Genomic DNA, 25218 nt, shown 5'->3' on the forward strand with positions numbered 1-25218 from the left:
ATGGGGAGATCACTACCTCACCAGGTAACCATTCCATCTCCCCAGCCTGGACTTAAGATGACCCCAAAACTTCCTACTTCTAAGACTCGTTCTTTCTAGAAGCACAGTCTTCTTTCAGCACAGCTTGAGTCTGTGGGAGCCTGTGTCTGGGGATGGCTTTCTCTGTATGCTCCACACTGTGAATTCTGAAGGAAGGGAAACCGGACTGGCTCAGCTTTGTGTCCCCAAGAGACAGAGCCTGGCACACTACAGGTGCTAAAACACAAACACACACAATAGCTTTTATTAAGCACTTACTATGTGTCAGGTGTGGGTTACATGCATTAACTCACTTAATCATTATAATAACCCTGGGTACTGATACCATTATTACCTCCAAATTTCTGAGGAAGTCTGAAGCACAGAGAGGTGAGGTAACTTGCCCAAGGTCACCCAGGCAGAACATGGTACAACCTGGATTTAGGGGGTTTTTGAGGGGGAGGTGCTAGGGATTGAACCCAGGGCCTCTTAACCACTGAGCCATATCCTTCAGCCTTTTTTATTTTTTATTTTGAGACAGGGTCTCTCTGAGTTGCTTAGGGCCTCGCTAAATTGCTGAGGCTGGCTTTGAACTTGTGATCCTCCTGTCTCAGCCTCCCAAGCTATTGGGATTACAGGTGGGCTCCACCACACCCAGCTAGAGCCTGGATTTGAATGTGGGTGGTGTAAGTCCAGACCTCTGGCTCTCATCTCCCAGGTGTTCCTGGAGATTATTTGGAATTAAAAAAGGAAGGCAAGAAAGGAAGGGCAGACCCAGGCTCGAATATTAGACTGGACTCCGAGAGCAGAAAATGCTTTACTCATCTCTCTCCCCCAGCACCTAATACGGTGTTTGGCAAACATTAGGTGCTCAATAAGTGTGTGTTAAATGAATGTTTCCTCATCGTAGGCATAAAGGGCCTTGAGGATCCAGAGCTGACCGTGGCCATCTCTGTCGAGCTGCCGCTATCCCATTCTGCGTGAATTAGGAAAACGTGCCCCCTCTGAGCAGGCGCAATCCCGTGGGTTTGGCTTGGCAAGCAAAGGCACCATTTCACAAAGGGAAAAAAGTCCCCTCCTCTGGCGCCCGCCATCCCAGGTTGACAAGTGGAGCTTCCCAGGGACGTGCCTTTGTGCAGCCCACAACCTGAGGGACTGTCCACGGACATCCTCTCTGGCTTCCCGAGGCTCAGCAATGGACCTGAACATGCCATGGGCGTTGTGTTTGTTGAATGACTATTTGCCGGTATTTGCATCTCTCCTACTTTTCTGCTCCACTCGCGCCGGTGTGAGCCCCAGGAGAGCGGTCGGTGGAGGAGCCACCACTGGGTGTGATGCGGCCACGGTGCTGACGGGGGGTTTTCAGACATAAGAGGGACAGACAGGGTCAGGCATAATTGGTAAATATTTGTCTATCTAATCAGAGGGCCTTTTAATTAGCAATTTCAGCCTCGCAACTGGTTTATTTATTTTTTTCCTTTCTGCGGGAAGTCAATTAGATGTAACAGATGGAGGAGGACACGGGGTTCCCTTGGCTCCCACCATCTGTCCCGTCCCACCGCCCCCCCCCCCCCAGCTGTGCCCGCACCTCATTGGTGGAGCTGCCTGCCAGTTGCCAGAAGAGGGTGGGCCTAGGGGGATGGCTGACCAGGGGCAGGGTCCCTGACCCCAGGGAGGCCTCCTTGGGGCGCGGGTCTCCCTACCTCTCAGCTGACCCCGGTCACACCGCTGTGACTCCAGGCCTCAGAGCCTTTGCCAGCTGGGCCCCCCTCTTCCTGCGTGACCGAGAGCCAGCCCCTCAGAGCCCATGCCCTTCTGTGGCTTCCACGGGGCTGACCTCTGCAGTGTCTGCTTCCTGCGGGCAACAGGTCAGCGCGGGGCCGCGAACGAGGGAGTCCTGGCCCGTGGGAGGGTGTGACACTCGGGAGTCACTCGCTCATCTGCTCTTTAAATCTGTATCAGGCAGCGCACGAGGCCGAGCTCCGCGCTGGCCCCGGGACGCCCCAGGAGTCGCCAGGTCCTGGACTCTCAATGACACAATTAAGCAGGGAAGACGCGCAGCTCAACCCGTGTGTTGGGACAGCATTCACCGCGCGTCTGCACGAGTTGGGCACTGATCTGGCCGTTGGGGACACAGCAGTGGGCAGCATAAAGTCCGCGTCTTTTCTGATAGGGGGAGTCAGACAGACGGAGGGTTGACGGCGGGGACAGTCCGTGATTCAAACAGGAGCAGCCACAGCGGGTGCTGCGCGGAGGCCAGCCTCGCTCTGCGCGCCCCGATTCCCTGGCACAGCCTGCAAGCGCCCATCACAGGCCGAGTGCCCAGTCCTTCATGGCCGGTCCCGCCTCCCACCTACACCCCAACCCCACCGGCCCCTCTGAGGGTCCCCAGCCGCTGTGCTGTCTGGAGGCGTCACCACACAGGTCCCTTGGACTGGGCGCTCTGCCTCTGATCGCGCTGACTCCTTTCTGGGGAAGCTGCCGGTTGCCAGGTCCCTCCACTGCCCCCCGCTGGTCAGCCTGGTTATTGCAAGACACAACAATCCCCTGCCGTCGGGAGCCGCCCACCTCCGCCCTGCCCCCTGCGCTGTATGCCAGCCGCCGGGCCCTGCAGGGCACCGACCCCACCCAGGTGCCCTGTGCTGACCGGGTTGAATTCAATCAGGTGGAGAAGGGGGAAGGGGCTCCCCAGGCAGGGCCCCAAATTTGCAAAGACCAGGCAGCTTGAGAGGGTCTGGGCTTTTTCCTGGTAAGCCTACAAACCAGCTGGCGTCCCTCACGTCCCCTTCTGTGGCTTCACCAGAGAGCCCTGTGTGCCTACGCTGTTGATCATTTAAAGACCAACATTTTTTTTTTAGTTTTTAAAAATAATACCTTTGTTGAGATGCCACTCACGTAGCATAAAATTCATCCTTTTAAAATATGATTCAGTGGGTTTTGCTCTACTGGACAATTTCACAACATTCCCACGGCCCATCTCAGACCCTGGTCGTCACCCTCCCAAACCCTGTGCCCACGCCTCCATGCTCCCCTTGCTTCTCTCTCCCTGGCAACCTTGAACTATTTTTATTTCTGTGGATTTACATATTCTGGACATTTCATTTGAATGGTGTCCACAATAGGTGACCTTTGATGCTGGTTCTCTCTGTTAGCATACTGTTCTCAAGATGCACCATGGTACACACTTTCCTCCTTTTTATCACCAAAAATATTCCGTCGGATGTGCACACACACAGACGTTTATCAATTGATGGATATTTGAGTTCTTCCTACTTTCAGACTGTTTTGAATAACGCTATAAATATTCCCCTACAGGTCTTCCCAAGATGTATGCGTTCATTTCTTGGGTATGCACCTGGGAGAGCTCGTGGGTCGGACAGTAACCAACAGGTGGCCTTTTTTGAGGACCTGCCAAACTATATCCAAAGTGGTTGCTGCATTCCACAAAATCCCATCAGCAGCTCTGAGCATCTTAGTGTCCCCCCCATACTTGTTATTAAGGGTCTGCCTTTTTAAAATGTTTGCCATTCTAGTGCAATGACACCACGTGGTGGTTTGAAGTGGTATCTTGTGGTTCTGATTTGCATTTCCCTAAAGATCAATGATGTTGAGCATCTTTTTTGTGTGCTGATGGGTGATCTTCTTTAGAGAAATGTCTGTTTAAATCCTCTGCTCATTTTTTAATTGCATTTGTCTTTTAATTGTTGAGTTGTAAGTGTTCTTTATATGTTCCGGATAAAAGTCTCTAATCAGATCCTTTTCACTTTATTCTTTTTTTTTTTTTTCCTCTTTTCTGTACTGAGGATTGAACCCAGGGTCTTGATCATGCTAGGCAAGTGCTCTACCACGGAGCTGCCTCCCCAGCCCCTTTTTGCTTTACTGTTACAGGGAAATTTCATATCACAAACTCAGATGGGAAAACTTGCTACCTGTCATGCAAAGGGAATAGCAAAACTAAATGCAATTCATTGATTCAATCAAAAAAAGTCACAATCATCTCCTATGAGCCAGACACCATTCCTGGCACTGGGGACACAGCAATGAGCGAGGCAGGTCACATCCCTACTTCAATGCTGGGCATAAAGGTGGGGGGATGCAAAACCCAAAGAAAGAAAACAAATTGAAAAATGCCACGCTCCACAGAGCTAGACGGAAGTGTGTGGCGGTGACTGTCCTATTGGCTGATCAGGGAAGGCTTCTTGGAAGAGGCAGCCCTGGAGCAGACAGCTAGGACACCAGAAGGTGCCGCACTCCAGGGATCAAGGGGAATGAGATGGAGCTGAGCTCAGTAGTTCAAGGACAAAAGGGCAGCCACGCGGACAAGGGGGGAAGTTAAACAGGATAACATGGGAGAAACAGGCCGACGAACACCAAGCCACGCGGGGCCTGTGAACCTGAGGCCAGGGCTCACATTTGTCGGGGGAGCACCGAGGGATGCCCTCTGAGAGCTCCAGGCCCTGAGGGACGGGGTCTGATTAATCTTTTTAAAAGCCCCCACCCCCAGCTGCTGTGGCGAAGGCAGCAAACCCAGCAGAGCTGCCCTTGCAACATGCAGATGGGGGGACCAGGCGGCTGGGACGGCCTGGAGGAAACAGAGAGAAGTGGCCGTTTCAGAATGTCCCCCTGCAGGCCACCTTGACAGGTGGCTGGCGGGTTGGAGGCGAAAGCCCGGGAGTGAGAAGAAGTGAGGAGAGCCCCTAGATGTTTGAGCACCTGCAGGGACAGGGACAGGGACAGCAGAGGTGGGGGAGCACGGGCTCCACTGGGGACCTTTCGTTTAGGGACAGCTGTCGGACAGCCACGTGGAGACGTGAGAAGGCAGCTGGAAAGTTCTGAGTCTGGAGAGACGCCTGGGAACCCCCAGGGGAGTGGAGCCACAAGGCCAGATGGAGTCCCCGGATGAGAAGGGCTCGGCAGAACCTGACCACACGCCCCTTCAGCCACAAAGGACAGACCCCAGAAGACCGTGGGGGCAGCCAGGGAAGCCAGGTGGACACAAGAGACAGGAGCCAAGGAGGGAGAGAGAGAGGCTGTGAGAAGGAGGCGGTGGCAGAAGTCAGAGTTATTGGCTCTAACCAGACGCAGCTGTTGGCCAGCGGCTCTGAGCTGCCCTGACCTCCCTTCACAAGACCTGCAGGATGGCCTCCTGGACATTGAGAGAGATCTGGGAGGTCCCCGGGGGACCCAGCTGATGTGCCACCTAAGGCTGTCCCCAGCCTCCACGGGGTTCTCCCGGCACACCTTGAGGGGCCAAGGGGAGTCATTGGAGTGCAGATGAGGGAGGGGAGGGAGGGGCTAAGTTAAAGGGGGGGGGGGAAGCGGGCAGGAGGCCTGCCCTCTCCACGTCCAGCCCCGCGCCAACCCCGGCTTTCCTCCCCGTCCTCCCCGTCCACCTCCTCCCCACTCCCTGACCTCCACACCCCCATCCTGACTCACTCTGTTCCCTCAAGACACAGTGCTGGCCCACACGGCATGTTCCCAGGATCCGGCACCGTTCCTAGCACTTCCCACGTGCTCGCCCAATGCCCACGGTCTTCCAGTGAGAAAAGTGAGGCACAGAGAAGTTCAGCAAGTGGTCCAAAGTCACAGAGCAAGTAAACCAGAGAGCTGGATTCCAACCCAAGAGCTCTGACTGAAGTCCACGACCTCCTGCCCCTCCCCAGGGGGCCACTGCCCGCCTACGTCCAGTGACAGGCACTCTGTCAACTCCCGGGTCAATCTGCTTTGCTGGCTGGGTGGATTTGTAAGGATTTTTCGTTTGGTGTGTTTTTTATCTGTCTTCTTGTACCTTCTCCTCGCCTGGGGAGTGGGGAGGGGGCACTCAGACGGGACTCTGAAGCCAAGCAGGGGCTGGGTGCAGCTCAGTGGCAGAGCACTCGCCTGCGAGGCCTGAGGCCCAGGGCCCGATCCCCAGCGCTGAAAATGAAACAAAGCAAAACAGAAAGTTCAAAGCCCAGCAGACTGAACCAGTGGCTGTGTGGCCTTGGTGAGGTGTTCCACCTCTCTGGGCATCTTTCCCTCATCTGTGAACCTGGCCAGTGACAGAGCGCGTCTGTGCTGTGAGGATTATGTGGCAGGCATGTGGCCCACTGCCAGGCCCACGGGGAGTTCTGGACAAGTGACAGGGGAACACCCACTTAGGAGGGGGACCTTTCCCTCCCTCAAGGTCCTGGGCCCAGGTCCTCAGCCTCAGCTCTGCTCCAGCCTGCCCCATCCCTGTGCCCTCGATCCCTGGCTGCCTGCCCTCCTGTGGCCCAGGTAAGCCAGCTGCACCTGCTCCCTCCTAATCAAGACGCCAGGCCCCCACCACGGCCTCCTGCAGCGCCCACAGGCTCCTCGCTAATTCCTCTTCCTCAATCAGTGCTCTTGTGGCCTCTCAGCTGATTGCCCCTTTGTTCCCTGCCAGGCTGCCGCCTCTGGAAGATGCCCAGCCTCACCCACCTCCAGGGCGCAGCGCGACCCAGGCGGCCCCGGGTGCAGGCAGCCTGCCCACCGGCTCCGAAGGTGGGCGTGCCGGGCCTGCAGGTTTGGGGGTTGGCGGGAGGCGACCCGAAGGTGCACAAACAAAACCATCAGGAGCGTGTGGGTGGGCACCTACATGCACACATGCTTGTTTCCAGAAACACGTGCGCACCCAGAGCACGCTCTCAAGAAATCAACACACGTGACCAGGAAACAAAGCCAACGCTCACGCTTCTTGGAAAAGACAGCCACGCTCCGAGCCCCGCACCTCCAGCGGGTGCCCTGCCCCGCCAGCCTGGGCTTCAGCATTCCCCACCACCCCCCAAGTCCTCGCGCGTCTCCTGCCCAAGGCCAGCCGGAGCGGGCACAGGGAACGGGCAAACCTCACTTCCAGAGCGGCCACCCACCGACTGAGCCCGGGGTGCACTCAGACGCCCACCCGCAGCACCAATCGGTGCTCATGGGGGGGGTTCGTCCGCCCTGGTCCACCCCCAAAGTCACATGTCCCTTCCTGGGAAGGTGAAGGTCCTGGGCCAGGGTGGGCCGGGGAAGGCCAGTGCTGCCCAGTGGCTCCAGCAGAGCCCTGGATGCTCAGGGGACCTCACGGCCGTGGTTAAGGGCTGGCCTCACTCAGGAGGCCGATGATCACATCCCCGCCAGCTGGCTGCGTCCACTTCCAGCTCAGTGCCCAGGGCGAGGGGTCTCCCGGGAGCACTGATGGCGCAGCAGGCTCTGCGCTCTGGGCTTAGGGGTGCGCTGTGGGCCCATCCTCTGATTCTGCCTAAAGCCAGCCATCCGCGGGGGCCCAGGGGAGGAGAGGGGACCAGGGCCGTGGGGAGCACTGGCACACGGATGCCCCCAGCCTCAGCACAGATCCTCCTCCTCCCCAGGTCCTCTCCTCCTTCCCACTGGGCACAGCAGGGGCCTCCAGGGACCCTGCCTCTCTGCAGCCTTTTGACTGGTGCTGGCCATGATGAGGACGTGAGGCGGGACTCTGACCCTGTCCCCTCCTCCCCTGCCCTGGTCCCGGCAGCCGGCCAGCTCTCTGGCCCTGGGAGTCTGGAGCCTAGGAAACTCGGACCCGTCACAAGAGTCCTGTTGGGTAGGGGCTCCAAGGAGGGTCAGGGCACAGACCCCGCACTGACCCGCACCCACCCGAGACCTCAGGGTGGAAAGGCAGCAGCAGAGTCCCCTCTCTGGATCTCAGCCGAGGGCTGTGGCCGTGATCCCCACACACGTCTGCACCCCCTTCCTCACAGCCCACACCCGTGGCCCCCAAGTCCCTCCATCATCTCTACAGATTTATTTCACCGTAATTTCATTTCATCCCGGCTCCAAAAAGATGGATCGGCTGGCGAGGTGATTGGGGAATCAGTGCTGGGCTCATAAATTTGCTGCCCCTCCATGAAGCTCCCACGAAGTCCCCTGCACTGGAGGGCCGGGGGAGGAGGGGCGGTGAGGGTGACAGGGCGACCGTCCATCTCTTCCTGCCACCTTCACTGGGGGGCAGCTTGGAAAGCCTGGGAAAGGGGGGCTTCTCTCTCCTGCTCTTCTCCACCTTTGTTACTAACAAGGCTATTTGTCACTTGGCTGCCAGGGCGACCCGCCTTCCCCCGCCCCTCGTCAGCCCCAGCAGGAGGCTAGACAGTCACCAGCTGAGTGGGCACTGGAGCTGGCTGGGCAGCCAGGGAGCAGCAAGCAGAAGCAGGCCCCATTTCCCTCCTCTGGCTGGTCAGCAGGGGGCGCTGTGCTGGGCGGGTCTGGGAGACATGCAGGCAGCTGGCTCCTTTCAGGAGAGAAAACCTACCAACATGCACATCTAACAAGCACACACACAGAGAAAGAGAGAATAGTAGCACGCCCACTTTAACACCTGCAAGAGAAGAGATCCCAAACAGCTAGGAGACAGGAGCATGGAATCTGGAATAGAGGAAAGCCAAAAATAGGATGCTACCTCTGCTGTGTGGTCTTGGATCACTTACTCAACCTCCCTGAGCTACCTTGCTCAGCTGTAAGGGACCTCATGGTCTCCCTTTGTGGAAACCTCAAAGGATTTTGTTGGGTTCAAATGAGATAATGTGGGAGAAGTTCCTGACACAAAAATGGCATCTAGAATTGTGATCACCATGCCCAGCCCCACCTCCCACCCCTCCCCCTCACACAATCTACTGTCTGCGTCTCTCTGCAGCCCGATCCCCCACCTTCCGGATCTGAATGACCCCTAACTGAGCTCTCATAACCTCCAGGAGACGCTCAGAATCGGGCAGCCCAGAGCTGCCTGGACCCTACTCCAGGTCTTCTCCCTTGCTGTGCCCCATATCCCTGGACACCTGCGCGCCCCACCGGTCACCTCCCTAAGGCTCTCCCCACAGTCCCAGGTGAGGCTGGAGCTTGGAGGTCCTTTGGGATGGTTGGGAGAGGAGGAGAAAGGATGCCACAGACCACACCGATGGAAGCCGAGCGGGACTCTCGAAGGGCAGGGAGATTTTATTTCATCCTCCAAAGGGAGGCCTGCGTAACTCCAGGGGCCAGGAACTCTGAGCTTTGCATGGGGACCCAACTGAGCCCCAGCCGTGTCCCCTCCCTACATCCAGATCTTGGATAAACTGAGGCCGTCCCCTCCACGCCTGTTTCCCTTGCCTGACGTAACAGGCCTGGAGAGGAGCTGGGCATCCAGCCCTCAGCACAGGCCTGGCCCAGGCACGGCTTGGGACTAGAGGGTTTCCTCCTGGGAGCAGCTGGGTCCCTGGCTCAGGTGGGACCGTGGTGGCTTGCCACCCCACCCTCAGCCCGGGCTCATTCCCTCCCACTCCCTGGGCCCTCCCGTCTCTGTCCATATTAAACCCCAGCCCTCTGCCTGGTGATTTCCCTCCGTCCCCCGCCCATGTGGACCCTTCCCTGGGGTCCTCCAATTAGACTCACAGGAGGGTCCGTTTCCCCTCCAGAGCCGACTTCCTGGGGGAGGAGGGAGGAGAGGCTCGGCCGTCTGTCTCCTCACTCCTGCCCTAATCAGCATTCCGGGGAGAGCCGGCTCTGCAGGCCCGGGATTGGTTTGCCAGCCGGCCAGTTCCCTGTCTCCCCAGTTCAGAGTGAGTGATTCTGTCCCTCCCAGGCCCATTTAAGGGAGTGAATAATTAGTTACATTCAATTACGCCTCTCGCTGCTCCAGTGGCTCCTGCCTGCCTCACTTGGGGGGACAGGCTGGCTAATGAGACGGCACACTTCCGACAGAGGGGGGTGGGGGCGAGCCGCCACCAACCAACCACCCCTCCGCAGGGTGCAGGGAGCTTGGAGGGAACAGGGAGGGCCAGAGATGTCCTTCATCTGGGACAGACACAGATGCTGGATGCTGGCAAGGGAGGCAGGAGACAGGAGGGCGAAAGAGAAGGAGAGAGAGCGAGCGGAGAAGGCCCGGGAGGGAGGAGAGGGGCCTCCTGGACGTCCTGCAGCACCGGACTCCTGCGACACCATGGAATCTGTGCAGTGATTAAAAAACATGTTGTCAATCTATATTTATGGGCACAGAGAGATGTCCGCTCCACTGCTAAGCAAAGAAGGCTGCTTACCAAACAGTGCCTATGATAATATCCCAAGTTAAAAAAACATTTTTGGCATGGAACGCAAGTCTGGAGGGACCATGCCCTGTGGTCGGCCGGGGCGGTGGGAGGCTTCCAGGTGGTCGTATTTGCAGTCCGTCTGTTGCATGGACGGGGTGTCGGTGCACGGCGTGACGTTTATAATCAGCCATAACAATAGCACTTGTTGGAAAGAGAGCAGGGATGAGGTGGAAGAGCTGGGGATGGGAAAGGAGGTGGTAGGAGAAGGGGCCAGGAGGGGAGCCCAGGGCCAGGCAGATGCTGCCCGGGAGAGAGGGAGTCCTGGGAGACGAGGAGACAGGAACTAGGTGGGGGCCAAGGCCGGCGTGATTGCCAGCCAGCAAGCTGAGGCGGAGAGCCCCAGGGACAGAGAAGGAAGGTTCAGAACAGGGATGTCCCCTGTAACTGGCCCACTGGGCCGAAGCTTGCTGCACCCCACCCCATCAGCACTGCGGCTTGTGCCAGGGGAGTCCCCGTCATGAGCTCCTCCCATCATCCAGAGCCACAGCATGGGAGGCTTTCTCTCTTGCTTTGGTACAAATTAAAACTGCATCTCTCCACCCCCACAGGCTGGTTGATGATTTTCTAACTAGAGTCGCTCTGGGGAGAGAAATCCTAGCGGGCAGAGTCCTTAATACCTTCTGCCACCCAAGGATGGGCTGCAGGGTCTGAAGGCTCCGAGATGGGAGCTGGAGCTTCAGGGACTGGTCATGGCCTTGGCATCCCGCGGGCCCTCTCAAGCAAGGCCCTCCACCTGCGCTTCAATGCCCCAGACCCTGCCCCCTGCAGAGGATGCAGCCTAAACCCGCAGGGACTCTCCCCTCTCCAGCTGGGAACAGCCTGCCGGGGGGTGTCCTGCCTGACCTGGCTCTGGACCCTCTAGGGCCTCAGTTCCCCAAATGTAAAACAAAAGAGTGAGACAATGAAACTCCCAGTCTTTCAACCAACCCTTTGTCACCTGTTTCTTGGGTGTTCACTGAGTCTGTTTCTGTAAATTGTGGAATTGGTGACATTTAACTGTTGGGAGATTTCACCTAAACATCTGGATTCGCAGCAAGGTACAGACTCATTCCTTCGGGTAACGACTGGAAAGAGCGGACAGACGCTTCCCCAAGGACAGCCCTAGTCTCTGCCACACCAGTCCTGGCCCTGCCAGCCTCCCTCCCTCCGGATCCTGGGCAAGTGCCCTCTGGCTCTGGAGATAGCTGCGCTGCTGTGTTTCTTCATGGACCGGGACAGTCACACTGTCTGAATGACCTGTTGGCACCTGTTTCCTCACTCACAGAGGGGCAAAAATCGCGGGCTTTCAAGTGCACCTGGTTAGGTCCAAATCTCAGCCTGAGGTCATCTGTAAAATGGGTATGGTAGGAGGCCACGCCTCCCCGGGCGGTGCTGTCCACTAGGGCAACTCCGGAGAGGGCCCGAGGTGCTCACGCAGCATGCTCTCTGCAGGAGCTCAGTCCTGTCGCAGTGCGGGGGTCCTGACCTAGGAGGAGGAACACACTAGGGGACCTCATCGATGTCTGTAAAAGAAAGGAGTTCACAGACAGGATGAGCCCTGGGGGATGGACGGAGGAGCGGCTCCGCCAACGGAGGCAGGACCCCAGCCCCCCGGGCGCGGAGGCAGGACCCCAGCCCCAGCACCGGGGCGTGGGCGGAGCCTGCGTCAGCGCAGCCACCTGCGCTCCGGCCGCCAGCGACGCCAGGCCTTCGGACGTTACCTTGGCGCCACCTGCCGGCTGATGCGTGCCTCACAGCCCTCCCCGCATCTGCGGCCAGGACCGACCCTGCTCCCTGGGGGGTTGGTCCTGTCCACAGTTCAGAACTGGCAGGACCCGTAGGGAACCAACCAGCCCTTCATGACACATCTGGGGGAAATGTCCAGAACAGAGAGTCACTTTCCAGAGGCTACACAGAAAACTCCTGACCAAGTTCCATTAGAATTAGAACCAGAATTTGCAAGAGCTGCCAAGAGTAACTTCTTCCCTTGCTCGAGACACCAAGACACACCAACTTCCCCCACACAAGACGAGGGACGGGGACAGGCGGTGTGCTGGGAAATTGAACCCAGGAAGCGGTGGTGGAGTGGGGAAGGGACACCAGGAAGGGACCAGCAGAGCACCTACTATGGGTACCTGCAACTCCATCCCCCTAGAGAGCCCCGGAAGCTGTGCAGGACACACCTCAGGTTTGTCCCTTCTGAGGGAAGGAATGTGGGTGTTTATACCCTTCACCTCTGAACCCTGAGTGTGTCCCCCAGGTCATTAACTCTCCCAGCTACAGCCTGCCTGGCCTATGTCACACCAAGCACGTCTTCAAGACCAGGGGTCCCAGGTGCCGGCAATAGGAACGTGGCTACGTATACAGCATTGTGAAGGCCCAGGGCGGTGGCTCTCAAAGTGTGAGCCTGGACCAACGGCAGCACTAACCCCTGGGAAACTGTCAGAAACGCAATTCCTCATCACCGTCCCTACTGAGAAGCACTGGAGGTGCCACGGGTATCCCTGGCTTCCCAAGCTTACAGGTGCTTCTGGTACTGTAGAGAACCTCTGGCCTAGGAGAGGACGTAAGAGGCCCCAACAGCTACAAGTGTCACCACCAGTTCCCAGACAAGGAATCCAGAAAGTGAAGGGGACTCACCCAAGATCTCATGCAAATAGGTGGCAGGCAGGAGTCTGTTTCTGTCAGCCACACCACCACACAGAAGTGAGACCACTAGCATCTGGGCCCTGGGCGGGGGATGAAGATCAGGACTCAAGCCCCCCTGCGCCCACTCTGCCACTGAGCTCTGCTTTCCAAACCAAGACTCTCCCTCCACCTGGTGCCTCCAAATGGCTCTTGAGGCTCTTCTAGGAAGACTGCCAAGCCAGGTGCCCCTCTCCTGGCTCCCAGCTGCCATCAGAGCCTCCACGGGGACAAGCCCTCTCCATCCCAACCCTCATCAGAACATGTGAGCCAACAGGACACATGGGAGCAATCCAAAGCCGTTTCTTACTGGGGAAGGAAGAGGGGCCCGGGTTCACCCCCACTGGGAGTCCGCCAGGCTCTGCCCAGCCCTCTGCTCTATGCTCCGCTCTTCTTGTCCCCAGCCGTCCCCCCTCCCCTCTGCTCCCATTCCATCTGCTGCTCCTCCTGGCTAGGCTCCCCCTCAGTTGGCACAGCAGGAAAAGAGAACAGGAAGGCTTATTTTTATCCTGAGATACTGCTGGGGAGGAAGGGCACCATCTGACCTAGAGACAGCAGCTCCTGTGATGGGAGACCCAGGACCTCCCTGGAAGGGGCTACAGAGGTAGTTGCAGAGAGCAGGCAGAGCTGGGGGAAGCTCTGGACCAACGGGGGGGGGGGGGGGTGTCTGAGCTCCCTGTGTGTCCACAGGTAAATGACTGCACCTCTCTGGGCCTCTGTTTCCATCTCTGAAAGAGGAGGGAGGCAGACCCTCCTGGCCTCCAAAGGCTTTTGTTTTGTTGTTTTGTTTGGGACCATGAATCAATGGGAAGAACATCTTGCAAACTTGGATGCCAAATGCAAGCACACTCAGAACCTACCCTGGAGGGGCAGCGCCCTGGGGACATTCTTACTTATCCTCTGAAAATGCCCTCATTCTGTGAGCCAGGCAGCAAATTAAACAGCTCCTGTCACCCAGCATGTCCACCCCCGTTTTTCTTTTTACATGTTTGATGGGTTTTTTAATTACATAAGCATTATGTGAATTCATTCTCCTTTTGGGAAAAAAAAAAAAAATGAAGCATCAGGGGAGAGCCAAACCTTCCCCAGAGCAAACATGACCAGGTCTGTGAGTTTGGGTTTCTGGGTTTCCTTCCAGAACCCTTGTTCTACCTACAGATATGATGCATACTGTGTCTATGCAGAGACTCCCAATATCCTCCTGGATCTTGATGCTGTCTGTTGCACACACAGTAGGTGAGTGTCTGCATGACTGTACTCTGTTGCACGTATCCTGTTGTTACAGGTGTGTCCACTGAAAAGGTCTTTGTGTCTATCCTCCCACAACCTCTTTTGTCTTTTCATTGGACCATGTCTTGGAGACCCTGTTGTATAAATACAGTACCATTTTATTTACCAGTCCCTGCTGATGGACAGGGAAGTGGTCTCCAGTCATTCACAACCACGTACAAAAAAAAAAAAGCTGCAACGGACACACGTGTATAAGCCTCCTGGGCGCGTGGAAGCCACACGACACGTCTCTGGGTGCCAGGCTGCTCAGCTGGGCTGGAGGCTTGGTGGGTGTCACCGTCTCCCCCTGGGCCCCCAGAGTTTTCCCTCCATCTCCAAAAGCAAAGCAAGTTGTGCAACTGGAGGAGCCCAGGTGTGCGGCGGGAGTCCCTGAGGGCGCTGTGGGCTCCTCTGAGTGCAGAGGTGGAGGCCGAGGGGGCTGTGCCTGGTCGGCGTCATCCCCTTGGCCGCACGCTGTCACCACTGCAGCAGCTCCCGGCTCTCAGCCAGGTGTCCTGGACCCGTGCAGCCGTGTCCCAAGCAGGCGCAGCCTCACTGCCTCTCCTGCACGGCCACGCGGCTCTCCTTGCCGTCCTCCTGGGTGACCGGCTGGCAGCCATGTAAGGTCTCCTGCACTGGAGCCGCAGGAGATGGAGCAACATCATCCAGAAAAATAATCTCCACAGGATCTTGCCCCTGAGCCTTAGGAAAATGGACGGCCTGGGAAGGAAGGTGTGAGGTCACCCCGCAGCCTGTCCCCGGGAAGCAGAGGCCCTCCCCAAGCCCCTTCCCCTTTCCCAGGGGTCAGGGCTGATTCCTTGGGTGTCTCCTGCCCCCTGGTGGCCACACTGAGGGTACCAAGAGGCTTCCAGAGCAAGAGCCAGTGGATTCAAGGAGCTGCCACACTGGGCCCAGCTCCAAGACCCCAAGGCGCGTTCCCCTGGGGTGAGCGCCCGGCAAGGGGTGCAGGACTTGGCCAGTGGTGCCAGGCTCCATGAGGAGGTCAGCTCTGGAGGTGATAGGCTGGGACTGAGTAAGTGGACAGAGGAAGCAAGGCTGGAAGGTGGCAGGGGTCGGGGAGTCTGTTCTGCCCCCCACTGACTGCAGTGACAGACCCCGAGTCGGTTTTCCTGCCCCACAGGCAACAAAATCTTTCTTGCCAAAATTCTGTCCCGGGGTGACCTACCTTGTCCTTCGGCTTCTTGAGCACCTTCCCTAGAGGAGAGAGAGAAGGGTGTGAGCCGGAAGGCCAGAACAAGCCACCAGGGACGCGACACCTCCTCCTCCCTCGGCCCCTCCACCCACCTGGGGACTCACGGATGTAGAGCGACACCAGGAAGATGGCCAGCAGGAGGACCCCTACGATGGGGATCACCACCAGGGCTCTCGTCCGACTCTGGAAACCTAGAGCAACCAGACTTCAGCAGGCTCCCCGCACAGCTCCCCCGCCCCCAGGCCCGGGGCTGCACCCAAACCCTCCACTGTCTGAGCTCTGTGACATCACAGGTCTCAAACATGGGTCCCTTGAGGAAACATGGCTGGCAGGTGTCTTTAGGGTGAGGAGCACATTGTTTTCATCTCATCACCCTAAATATGCTTTGAGATATTGGCCAACATTCTTTACTGAGGACATTGCATATTAAAAGCCTGGATATCTGGCCTCCTACAAAATGGGGAGATCAGGGCCCCGTGAGCCAGTGTCCCCATCTGACAGCATCAGCTGGAACCGAATAGCGGCGGGCTCTCCAGCTTCCTGTCACCCTACCCCCTGCCCAACGCCGAGATCCAGCGTCATTCATGTCTAGACCGTTGTTCTTCTTATAGAAAAGGCAAGAGGGAAGTCAAGTGTTTCTTGTTCCTCAGCCTCTATTTTAAGTGGGCAAATGAAAGACCAAGAGGCAGGAGCTCTGACACAGAGAAGGAATCAGACACTTCAGACAAAATTTACAGGTACCCCGGACGACTCGGGGATCAAGATAAGTTCTGGTTTGATGCCTCAATTTTCAAGTCGGTGGACACCAAGAGAGCAAACAACGGCCGACGGTTCAGCCATCTGTTTTTTAAATAAAGTTTTATTGGAACCAGGGCCAAGCTTAGGGTAATGTGAGGAAGGCAGGGTCTTGCAAATGCAGGATCAGATCCTGCCTTTATTTAAAATTTTGCTATTTTTGTTTATCACAAATTTTTTTGCATTCATTTTGATTTTTATAATATTGTGTCAAGGAGTTGGAGCTATATATAGCTCAGCAGTAGAGCACTTGCCTCACACATTAAGGCCCTGGGTTCGATTCTCAGCACCACATATAAATAAAAAAAATTAAATAAAGGTCCATCAACAACTAAAAAAACTAATAAAAAAATTATTGCATCAAAACGCTTTATCTTGGTTACGGCATTGATGGCACTCTCTTGAACACTTGGCTCAGGCCAAGTGCTGTATCACCTCATTTTACTCCCAGCCCTGCCAAGAGGAAGTCGAGTTCAAGAAAAAGCAAAGACGGTGTGCTTTTCTCACCCCTGACCTCCGTCCCTCACTAACATGACCTGCCCAGTCCCTGTAGTTATCTGAATTGGTGATCTGTGCTGTAAGCCAACCTTCTCGTTCTAAAATCAAAACTGAGGCCAACAGGGGAAAATGTCACTGTGTGCTAGGACCTGAAGTAAGGGGTGGCAGAATCGCATTCGTGGAGCACCTCCATAGTGCAAGAACCCAGGCCAGGTCCCTGCACCGGCCTACTAAGAGAGGTGCACTTGTCGTCCTGTTTTACAGATGAAGAAACGGAGGCTCAGAGAGGGGAAGCAGCTTGCCCAGGCTCCCACAATAAAGGGCAGAGCTGGGATACCACACCCCCAAACTGCCTCCTCCTCTCCCTTTGTCCCCCCCTTCCTCCCCACTGGTGTCTCGGGCCTCAGCCGCCCCTCCAGTCCCCACAGCTGCCAGGGCCTACTCCAGGACTCACCACAGATAGCATCAGTCACGTTGGTCCCTGGCTGGTGCTCCACCAGGTCTTTGGTCTCACAGCTGTGCACACACATGTGCACACACATGTGGGCACGCAGACGCACAGAGAGAGAGAGAGAGAGAAATGATAAGTCTCCCAGCCATCAGTATCCAACCCCAGCAGAGTGCAGTCAAGTTGAGGCTCACAGAGCTCACACTCCCCACAACAGCCCGTCCGGCTTATCCTGGGAAGGACGCAGACTGTTCTTATGCACCTCACAGGGGCAAAGGAAAGATGCCCGCATGTCTTGAAGGAGCGATGGACAGTGGAGTCAATAATGAGCGCCAGCCCTGGAATGCTGATAAAGTGGGCACCCAGAGGCGGCATCCACAATGGCTGCAGGGGAGAGATGCTGAGCTGAGTTTAAGGAAGGGTTTCTCAGCCTTGGCACCAGTGACCTCCTGGCTGGATAATCCCGTGTCGGGGTGGGAGGGGCGGTCCTGAGCATGGTAAGACGTTTAGCAGCATCCTTGGGCTCTACCCACTGGATACGAGTAGCTCCCCCTCCCCAGTGGTGACAGAAAGGTGTCCAGACACGGCCCAGGTCCCACAGGGAGCAAATCTGCGCCTGGCTGAGACGCTGTGGGTTCAGAAAGGTTTGCAGAAAGCCTTCCCTGTAGGAGGAGATCTGAGAGGGCCTGAGGATGGGAAGTCTGGAGCCGCCGTGCATTCCAGCCAAGCGGACAGGGCCGAGGGGGGAGACCAGGCAGCTGGCACGTGGGTGGTGCTGGGGAGCCACAGGAAGACAGAGCTGACAGCCAGGCATGAGGGTCTGACTGGATGCAGCATCCAACCACATAACCTACTGAGTAGGAAGCAGCTGACCAGCATCTCGGAAGAGGGATGGCAGAAGAGTGGCCAGCCGGGAGGCATGGTGAGAGCCTCGATATGAGATGAGACCTGGTCCCAGGAAGTCCCAGCAGGAGAAGGGACGACGGATGGACAGGAAAGGACATTGCAAAGGAAAACCCGCTGAAGGCAGGAGAGAGAGAGCAGCTCAGGACAGAGTGCGTCCTCTGGTCGTGTGGGAGAAGTGCTGCAGCGTCTACACACACTCCTGAATGTCTTCCTCTCGGGCTTTGTCAGAGGAAGGTCATTCCATTTCTCAGGGGAGGACAAGGCTCGGAGGGGTGAGCTGCAGGTGGACTGGAGCCCGTGCGTCACTCGACCTGCGCAGGAGCTCCAGGACAGCAGCAGGACTTACCAGGAAAGTCCACGGGAGCACCTGCCCCAGAGCAGCACAGGCCAGGCACAGGGGCTGGGGGCTGGGGCTGGGAAAGGCCCCGTCTCTCCATTTAAGGAGTTGCAGTCCACAGGAAGGGCAGGCAGGAAGCAGAGCGTACGTGGTGGGCCACAGAAAATAACAGAGGGGCTGGGGTGTGGCTCAGCGGTAGGGCACCTGCCTAGTGTGTGCGAGGCCCTGGGTTCCATCCCCAGCCCCACAAACAAAAATAAAGAAAAGGAGAGAGAGTGAGTGTGTGCTTATTTATTTGTTCATGCACAGGATCTCTGGAAGGACCCTCAAGAAACAGAGGCTGCCTCCAGGGAGAACTGGGAGGCTGGGAGGAGGATTATCACCGTGGGCCCCTTGGTCCTTTCTGTCCCATGAGCCCATGTTACCCGTTTTTTAAAATTAGATGTAAAAAATTAATGGTGTGTGTGTTTAAGTGTATTCCAGGCAGAAGAGTCTGAGCCAATAGAATAAATCGTGTCCTCGGGGGGACTGTGGACGGCACGATGCAGCCTGGCGGGGACAGGAGTTCAGGAAAGGCCACGTAAATGTGGTGAGGAAGAGTCTGCATTTCCTGTCGGAGGCAGGAGAGCCACCAAGAACCCTGAAGTGGGGAACAGCATGACCCAGAGGAACTGGGAGCCCACTTTAGCAAGAGGTGGGGGAATGAGGTGGGGACAGGGCTCAGTGGTGGAGCACTGCCCAGCATGTGAGGCCAAGTTCAGTCCCCAGCCCTGAAAAATAAGTAAATAAATCAAAAAAGAATAAAAGAGAGAGAGAAGCAGGGGAAGAGGAGACACGAGTGGGGGGACCGGTGGACGCAAAGGTATCAGCAGATGACAGTGACGAGGCCCAAACTAAAGTGATGGCTCAGGAGAGAGCAGGGAGACCCGGGCCAGAGGGACAGGACCTGGGGGCCAAATTTGGAGCTGGAGGTAAGGAGGGAGTCGCTGGGGGCGACTATCCAGAGCCACACGCAGCGGGCCCTTTCCCCCAGGGGAGGGGAGCGGGCGGCGGGGCCATCTGGACAGAGTTGGAGAAGCCGGTGAGTCACTGCCGAGAAGCGAACACCCAGCCGTTGGACAGGACGGTCTGGGACCCAGGGGATAGATCCAAACAGGGGACGTGGCTTGGCGACCATCCGAGGGAGATGGGAGTTGAGGATCCCAAGAGATGGCCCAGGAAAGGGTGGCCGAGTGGTCAGAGAGCCCAGAACACGGCAGGGAGAGCACTGAAGGAGCAGGAAAAGGAGGGGGCAGAAGGGGGCACCGAAGGAGGTGTCCCCACTCCCCAAGAAGGGCGCTTCAAGGAGATGAAGAGGCCAAGAGTGTCTGTCACTCGAAGAGAGCAGACGAGAAAACCCTGGAAGCCCCCCGGGCTGGAGGTGGGGAGCCGGGACAGAAGGACGGCGGCTGGAGAGACGGAGGCAGGGCCTGGGCTCCCCTGGGGGTGAGTCCTTAATACCTTGTCCAGGGGTGACACTTTTCAAAAGCAGATGACACATTGGAGAAGAAGCCGACTGGGCAGGGTTCACAGATGGTATCAGAAGTCCCTGTACCTGAGAGCGGGTGGGGAGGGGACATGAAACATCACCGCGGACTACCTGTCTGGCTCTCCGGGGAGCCAGCAGAGAGCTGCCCCGACAGTGCAGCCCAGGAGGCCCTGCTGCCTCCCCGGCACATACCCACGGCAGGAGGCAGGAGGCGGGAGGCCCTGCTCACTCCAGCGGAAACCCACCTAGTTGAAGTCTCCCTTCCCTCTGCCTCTGGAGCTGGGTGCACTGCCCACCTCCTGCGATCTGGCCCCCCGCCCTCTCCCCACCTCCAGAGCCGTCCCTCACAGACCACGTACCAAGCTGCTTGACCCCAAGCCCAGGGCCACATGAGGTGTGTAGGGCACAGCTCTCGCAGGTGCCACTGGTGCAGTGCCGGCCTTGCTTGCAGGCGCAGAGGGTGTCTGTTTCTGTGCTGCCCTCTCTCTCGACCCGGAGCCCGAGATCTGAGCACAGTGGGCAGGGAGGTGGGAACCTGCCGCGCCAAGGTGGGAGTCCCACTCCTCACGCTGCCGGCTCAGTGTTCTTAGACCCTCTTCCCAGCGCAGCCAGCAATGACCACCCAGGACCACCGGGACCACCCCGACTCCAACCAATCAGAACAGGCCCTGGCTACTAGAACCAAAGTGGCTGCCTTGTCAGAAACACCCGCTGGGTCCCACGTGTCCCCTCCCCCGAGCCCACGCACTGGGGTCGCAGTATCTGTGCTCATGACAGCGTCTGTCTCTGTTCCAGGTGTCCGAGAACTCGCCCTTACTGCAAGGCAGGCACTGGGTTTCGGTGAGCTGGGCGCAGTCGTTCACCAGCTTCTCTCCTGGAAGACAGCGGGCAATGGGGCAGCGCTGGCCCACGGGGCCCGGATCTCAACAGGATCGGGCCGGGCGTGCAGGTGGGGGCTTAAAGGTGACCCTTCTGGTGGGAGAGATGGAAGAGAGAGGACCCCAGGTTGGAGTCGGCCGAGGTTTACCAGGCAGAGAGGCAACCAGGACATTCCGACGGCAGGGCCGGGAGGGCAACGGTTGCTTCAGAGGCCAGTTTAGCGTTAGTACATGGGCTCTGCATCTGCCACGAAACCAAGAGGCATCCCACAGTGGGACTGAGGGTGGCGTCTCACCTGGTGGGCACTTATTACAGCACTGATTGTTTAGGAGGTACTGGTTTTCTCTGCATTCAGTGGGTGGCTCTGGGTAGACCTAAAAACAAAATCATCTTCAAGTTTCTGCTGTCACCTCCTTGGCAGGAGGATTGAAAATCAGCCCAGACAGAGGCTAATCCTGATATGGAAATCCAACAGAAAAGGAAGCCTGCATAGTACCGGGTGTTTGTCTTTAACTAACCGGTCAACTGATCTGAGTTTCAAAGTACCCAAAGAATCATTCTGGCCTTTTACAAAGCAATAGCTCTGGAAACTCAGTATTCTCTGAACTGAACAGACCTGCTTGACTCCTGAGTCTTTCCTCCTCCCAGACTCAACAGGTGGGAGGACTCCCATACCTCCCGGGGAGTCCTGAGGTTGGCTGGCTTCAGAGGACCCCAGTCCTGGGTGGGCTACAGAGCCTCCTCGCATTCTTCCCACCTCCAAGACCCGCAGGGTTTCTCCCCCAACTCTGCATTTTGCTCACCTCACCCCTCCCTCACAAGACGCTAGGATTGCGAAGCTGGAAGGATAGAATCCGATTCTTTCATTTTACAGATGGCGAAGTGGATCACCAGAGAGACTGGGTCACTTGCGCCCAGGGTCCCACAGGGGCAGAACCCACAGGTTGCAATATACCTTCTCTCCACCGGCTGTGTTTTACCTGCACCGTTTCTACTATGCACCACCCATGATACTCATTGCTTCTTACTAATTTAAATACAGCTCTTTTGAATGCAAACCTCATGTCATTGCCGTCATTGAACCAGTATCACTTCTCATAAATAAAAGGAAACCCTAAAAATAAATTTGACAGAAATAAAACAATGCTATTAAACCCCAGGTGGTTGCTTTACTAGCTAAAGGCCCTCTGCCCTAGGATTGCTCTTGGTTTTAGTTAAGAAGGAGGATTAGCAAGCCTCTGAGAGGCATTACTATATTTTAGCTTCAGAGACTTCTTCCTTGGGGGAAAAAAAAAGAATGATTTTTAAAAGAACTATAAAGAGCCTATATTTAGTTCTATATCCATGTGCTCCCTAAAACCATCCCACACTTTGGGAACAGCCAGGGAAAAGAGGATAGGTTTGAGAATCAGACAGCTTTAGGCTGTGGATTTTATAATACATACTAGTTATTTTGGTTCTCTTAGCCTCCCTTTCCTGGCTTTCAAAATGGGAGTAATGACACCTGCTATGCAGGTTGGGCTGAGAAGATGAGAAAGAACACGTGTACAGAGCGTTGTGCCTAGCCCATAGCAGGTGCTCATTAAACGGCACTTTTACTCACCATATATAGATGAGTATCTGCTTGGATGCCCAGTACCCTGGCTAACTGTCTGCCCAGGACCCATTTGATCAGCAGCTGTCACTCAACCTGGGTTGCTGAGAAAACTACTTACAAAAATATGTGTCTTATCCAAAATTGGGAAGGAAATGGGAAAGGCTACCACTCCCAACCAGAAGCCCCCACCAGTGAACACGGACCTTCCTACCACGCTCCCTGAACAATGAAATTCCTTGATGCCATCTTCAAACAAAAATTCATATGCAGGTTCTACCAGTATGTACCTATGAGACTTTTGGCAAGACAATTCCCTTTCAGAACTTCAGTTTGCATGATTTGTATAATGGGGAGTTGAGAAAAGTCAGGTGGAGAATACACTTAGCATCTTCCTCGGAGCTCCATACACAGGAAGACCTTGATGAATAGCCCCTGCTATTGTCCAGCCCCTACCTGGAGGCCAAATGAAGGGTCAGGGAGCCTACTGCTCTTGAGAAGCCTCGACCACCCCTGCTCTTCCTCCCCACTGTCCACCCTCTCCAGTTCCACCCTCCTGACCTCCCTGCTCCCTAAGAGCCATTGTTTAGATTGAAAATGAAACCTTGGGACCAAAGCAGCTTCCCCCTCACAACGTCTTCCCCTGCTGCTGGGTCATTCCTGTCCAGCCTCACGGCAGAATCTAAGAGTCCCTGAAAGTAGGGGGCGGCCAGAGGGGCTGGGATGAGAGGGCCAGGTACTCGGGGAATTCCCAGGCTCCGGAATGAGGAACTACAAAAATACATTTAAACCAAAAGTGAATCAAGTGTGAGCTTCTGAAAATCCCGGAGATATGCTTGGTTGGGTCGAGCCCTTCTGGTGCCTGGAGAATCCCCTGCTGGCCCTCTAACCCTTTCTTGGGTCCCACGAACTGTTTATCTCCCCCAGGAGTCCCCCAGGTCATCTCAGATTCAAGAGGTAGAGGCATACATAGATCCTTCTAGGTTGTCTCTCCAGGATAAGGGGGCGGCGTAAAAACACCTTGCCTCCTGCAAAGGTACCTGGTCCTCTGCACCAACCCTTGTTTCCGCCAGATGCCCTGGAAGAAAGCAGCCCCAACTGGTAAGGAAGTGATAACCACTAGGGCTGGCCTCTGTCCACGGTGGGAAAAGGCAGGGAAGGGACAGGAAACCCGCCCCTTCCCTTGGCCGGCCTCCTCTCCCGTCCTCTGGATCCCCTCCAGTTCGCGCGGCCGGCCTCGGAGGCAAGCCGGACCCAGCCCTTGGATCGGATGGAAGCCGGGGCTCCCTACGCCCCAACCCTTCCACGCAGTCTAGGCGCATTTGTGAGGGCAGTGCCCCCCTCGGCGCCTTCGGCGGGCCACCCCGGAGCCCCACCCCGCTAGGCGAGGGGCAGCCCACCTCACCTTCAGCCCCGATCGGGGTACCTGGCCCGCTCCCCCACTCCCTCCTGCTCCCCCACTCCCTCCTGCTCCCCCACTCCCTCCGGTCCGCACTCCCCGCCCCTAGGTCAGCTCGGGGGGCCTCTTCCCCGAGGTCTTGCTTCTCCTTCCCTCCCATTCCGCACCCTAAAATCTGAAGCCCGTCGGGTGGGGCGCGGACTACTCACGGAGGTCCAGATGCAGCCCCAGAGCACGCACTGCAGAGGCAGCCGGACCATGGCGAGGCCGGACGCCGACCGCGGGCACCGGTCCTGGTGCGCCGCGTCCAGTAACTCCCCGGCCCAGCCTGTGGCCCCGCCCAGGAAAGGGGCGGGATCTTCGAGGACCAATCGCGGCCAGCCGGGGACGGTGCCCCTGGCTACTTACCCTTCAGGGTTTCCCCCAGGACATTCCCAGGAGTCTAATTCCCTCCGGGAGTTTAGGGGCGCTCCTCCCCCCCCACCCCCCGGTAGAGGAGGTGTCCCCAAGGAGAGCCCTTCCTCTCGTCCCCAGGACCCCAAAAGCCACGGAGAGGCGGGCTAGGAGCCAGCTGCGTCCAAGGGAAGAAGGGAGAGGAGGGATCCCAGTGGGTGCTGGGGTCGCCACCAAGACCTCCCCGGTTCTCCCCCGCGCTACCTGTGGGAATCCCGGCAGAACCGAAAGCATCCCCCCCCCCCAGGGATAGAGTGACTTGCGGAAGTTCCCCCACCATCATCACCCCAGAAAACGGGAAGGCCACAGCTGGAGGACGGGAAACAGTTTCAAGGAAACGGGTTTCCCAATCCAGTTTCTCTCTCTTTCAAAGGAAATCCCCTTGCGTGGGCGCAGGCCCCAGCGTCCCCATCCACCCATCCATGCACCTCTGCCTCCAGCTCCTGGAGACAGGCACTTGTGAAACGTGGATCAGCCTTGAAAATGGTAAAAGACCCGAGGCCTCCCTGCGCCTTCACTTCCCGAGTCCCCGTCCCCTTTCCCCAAGCCATTCTGGAACCTATGGCACCAAGGATCACCGGGGTTCTAGTCCAGGGAGTGTCACCAAGGATCACGGGGTTCTGGTCCAGGGAGCGTCCCGGACGCGCTGAGTTCCGGGAGCCTCTGTTTTCTCCCCAGGAAACCTGAGTAGCTTGAACCCGGAATGACGCCCTCTAAACTCTGAGGTTCTTGGCCAGGCTACACAGATTGGGAGACCGGGAGCGAGGGAGCCACTGTCTCCACTCCCCTGGCTTTTGCTGTGAAGGGCACCTTTGCAGCCCTGTGAAACCTCTGTGTCTATCACCTCCGCTACTGTCCTAATTCAGAAGCTCGTCACCTTTCATCTGGACTGTGCTAACAATCTCACTCTTTTGGGGACTACTTGTTGAGCACCTGCGACATCCCAGGAGATAATTCCCCCTTTCCTTCGCCACCCCACCCCGCCCCCACACTGTGGCAAAACCCTTGGTAAACTCCACATCTGATCGGATGGGGCCCTTTCCTGTTTAAGTACCTCTTTGGGTTCCCCTGTTCCTTTCGGGGTGATCCGAATTCCTTAGCCTGTTGGATCAAACCCTTCCCTGCTCAGTCCCAACCT

The 25218-nt window shown here is 56.9% G+C and overlaps 1 protein-coding gene across 2 annotated transcripts; it reads right to left on the minus strand.

Annotated features, from left to right (window-relative positions):
• Positions 1–14128: 14128 nt before the first annotated feature.
• On the minus strand, positions 14129–23949 carry Cd40 (CD40 molecule). Of its 2 annotated transcripts, none has more exons than XM_027954144.2 (9): positions 23837–23949; positions 20930–21008; positions 20504–20629; positions 20115–20261; positions 19728–19821; positions 16991–17052; positions 15348–15434; positions 15217–15245; positions 14129–14750 (listed from the first exon to the last, which is right to left on the minus strand). In XM_027954144.2, exons 1-9 carry the CDS (start codon positions 23885–23887, stop codon positions 14583–14585), a joined length of 843 nt encoding a protein of 280 aa, XP_027809945.2. In that variant the 5' UTR covers positions 23888–23949; the 3' UTR covers positions 14129–14582. The 2 variants fall into 2 exon arrangements, with proteins under 2 accessions (XP_027809945.2, XP_027809944.2); XM_027954143.2 differs by having other exon boundaries at positions 15336–15434.
• Positions 23950–25218: the final 1269 nt, after the last annotated feature.

The sequence above is a fragment of the Marmota flaviventris genome, chromosome 2 (assembly GCF_047511675.1).
Source record: "Marmota flaviventris isolate mMarFla1 chromosome 2, mMarFla1.hap1, whole genome shotgun sequence".
Classification (NCBI taxonomy): Eukaryota; Metazoa; Chordata; class Mammalia; order Rodentia; family Sciuridae; genus Marmota; species Marmota flaviventris.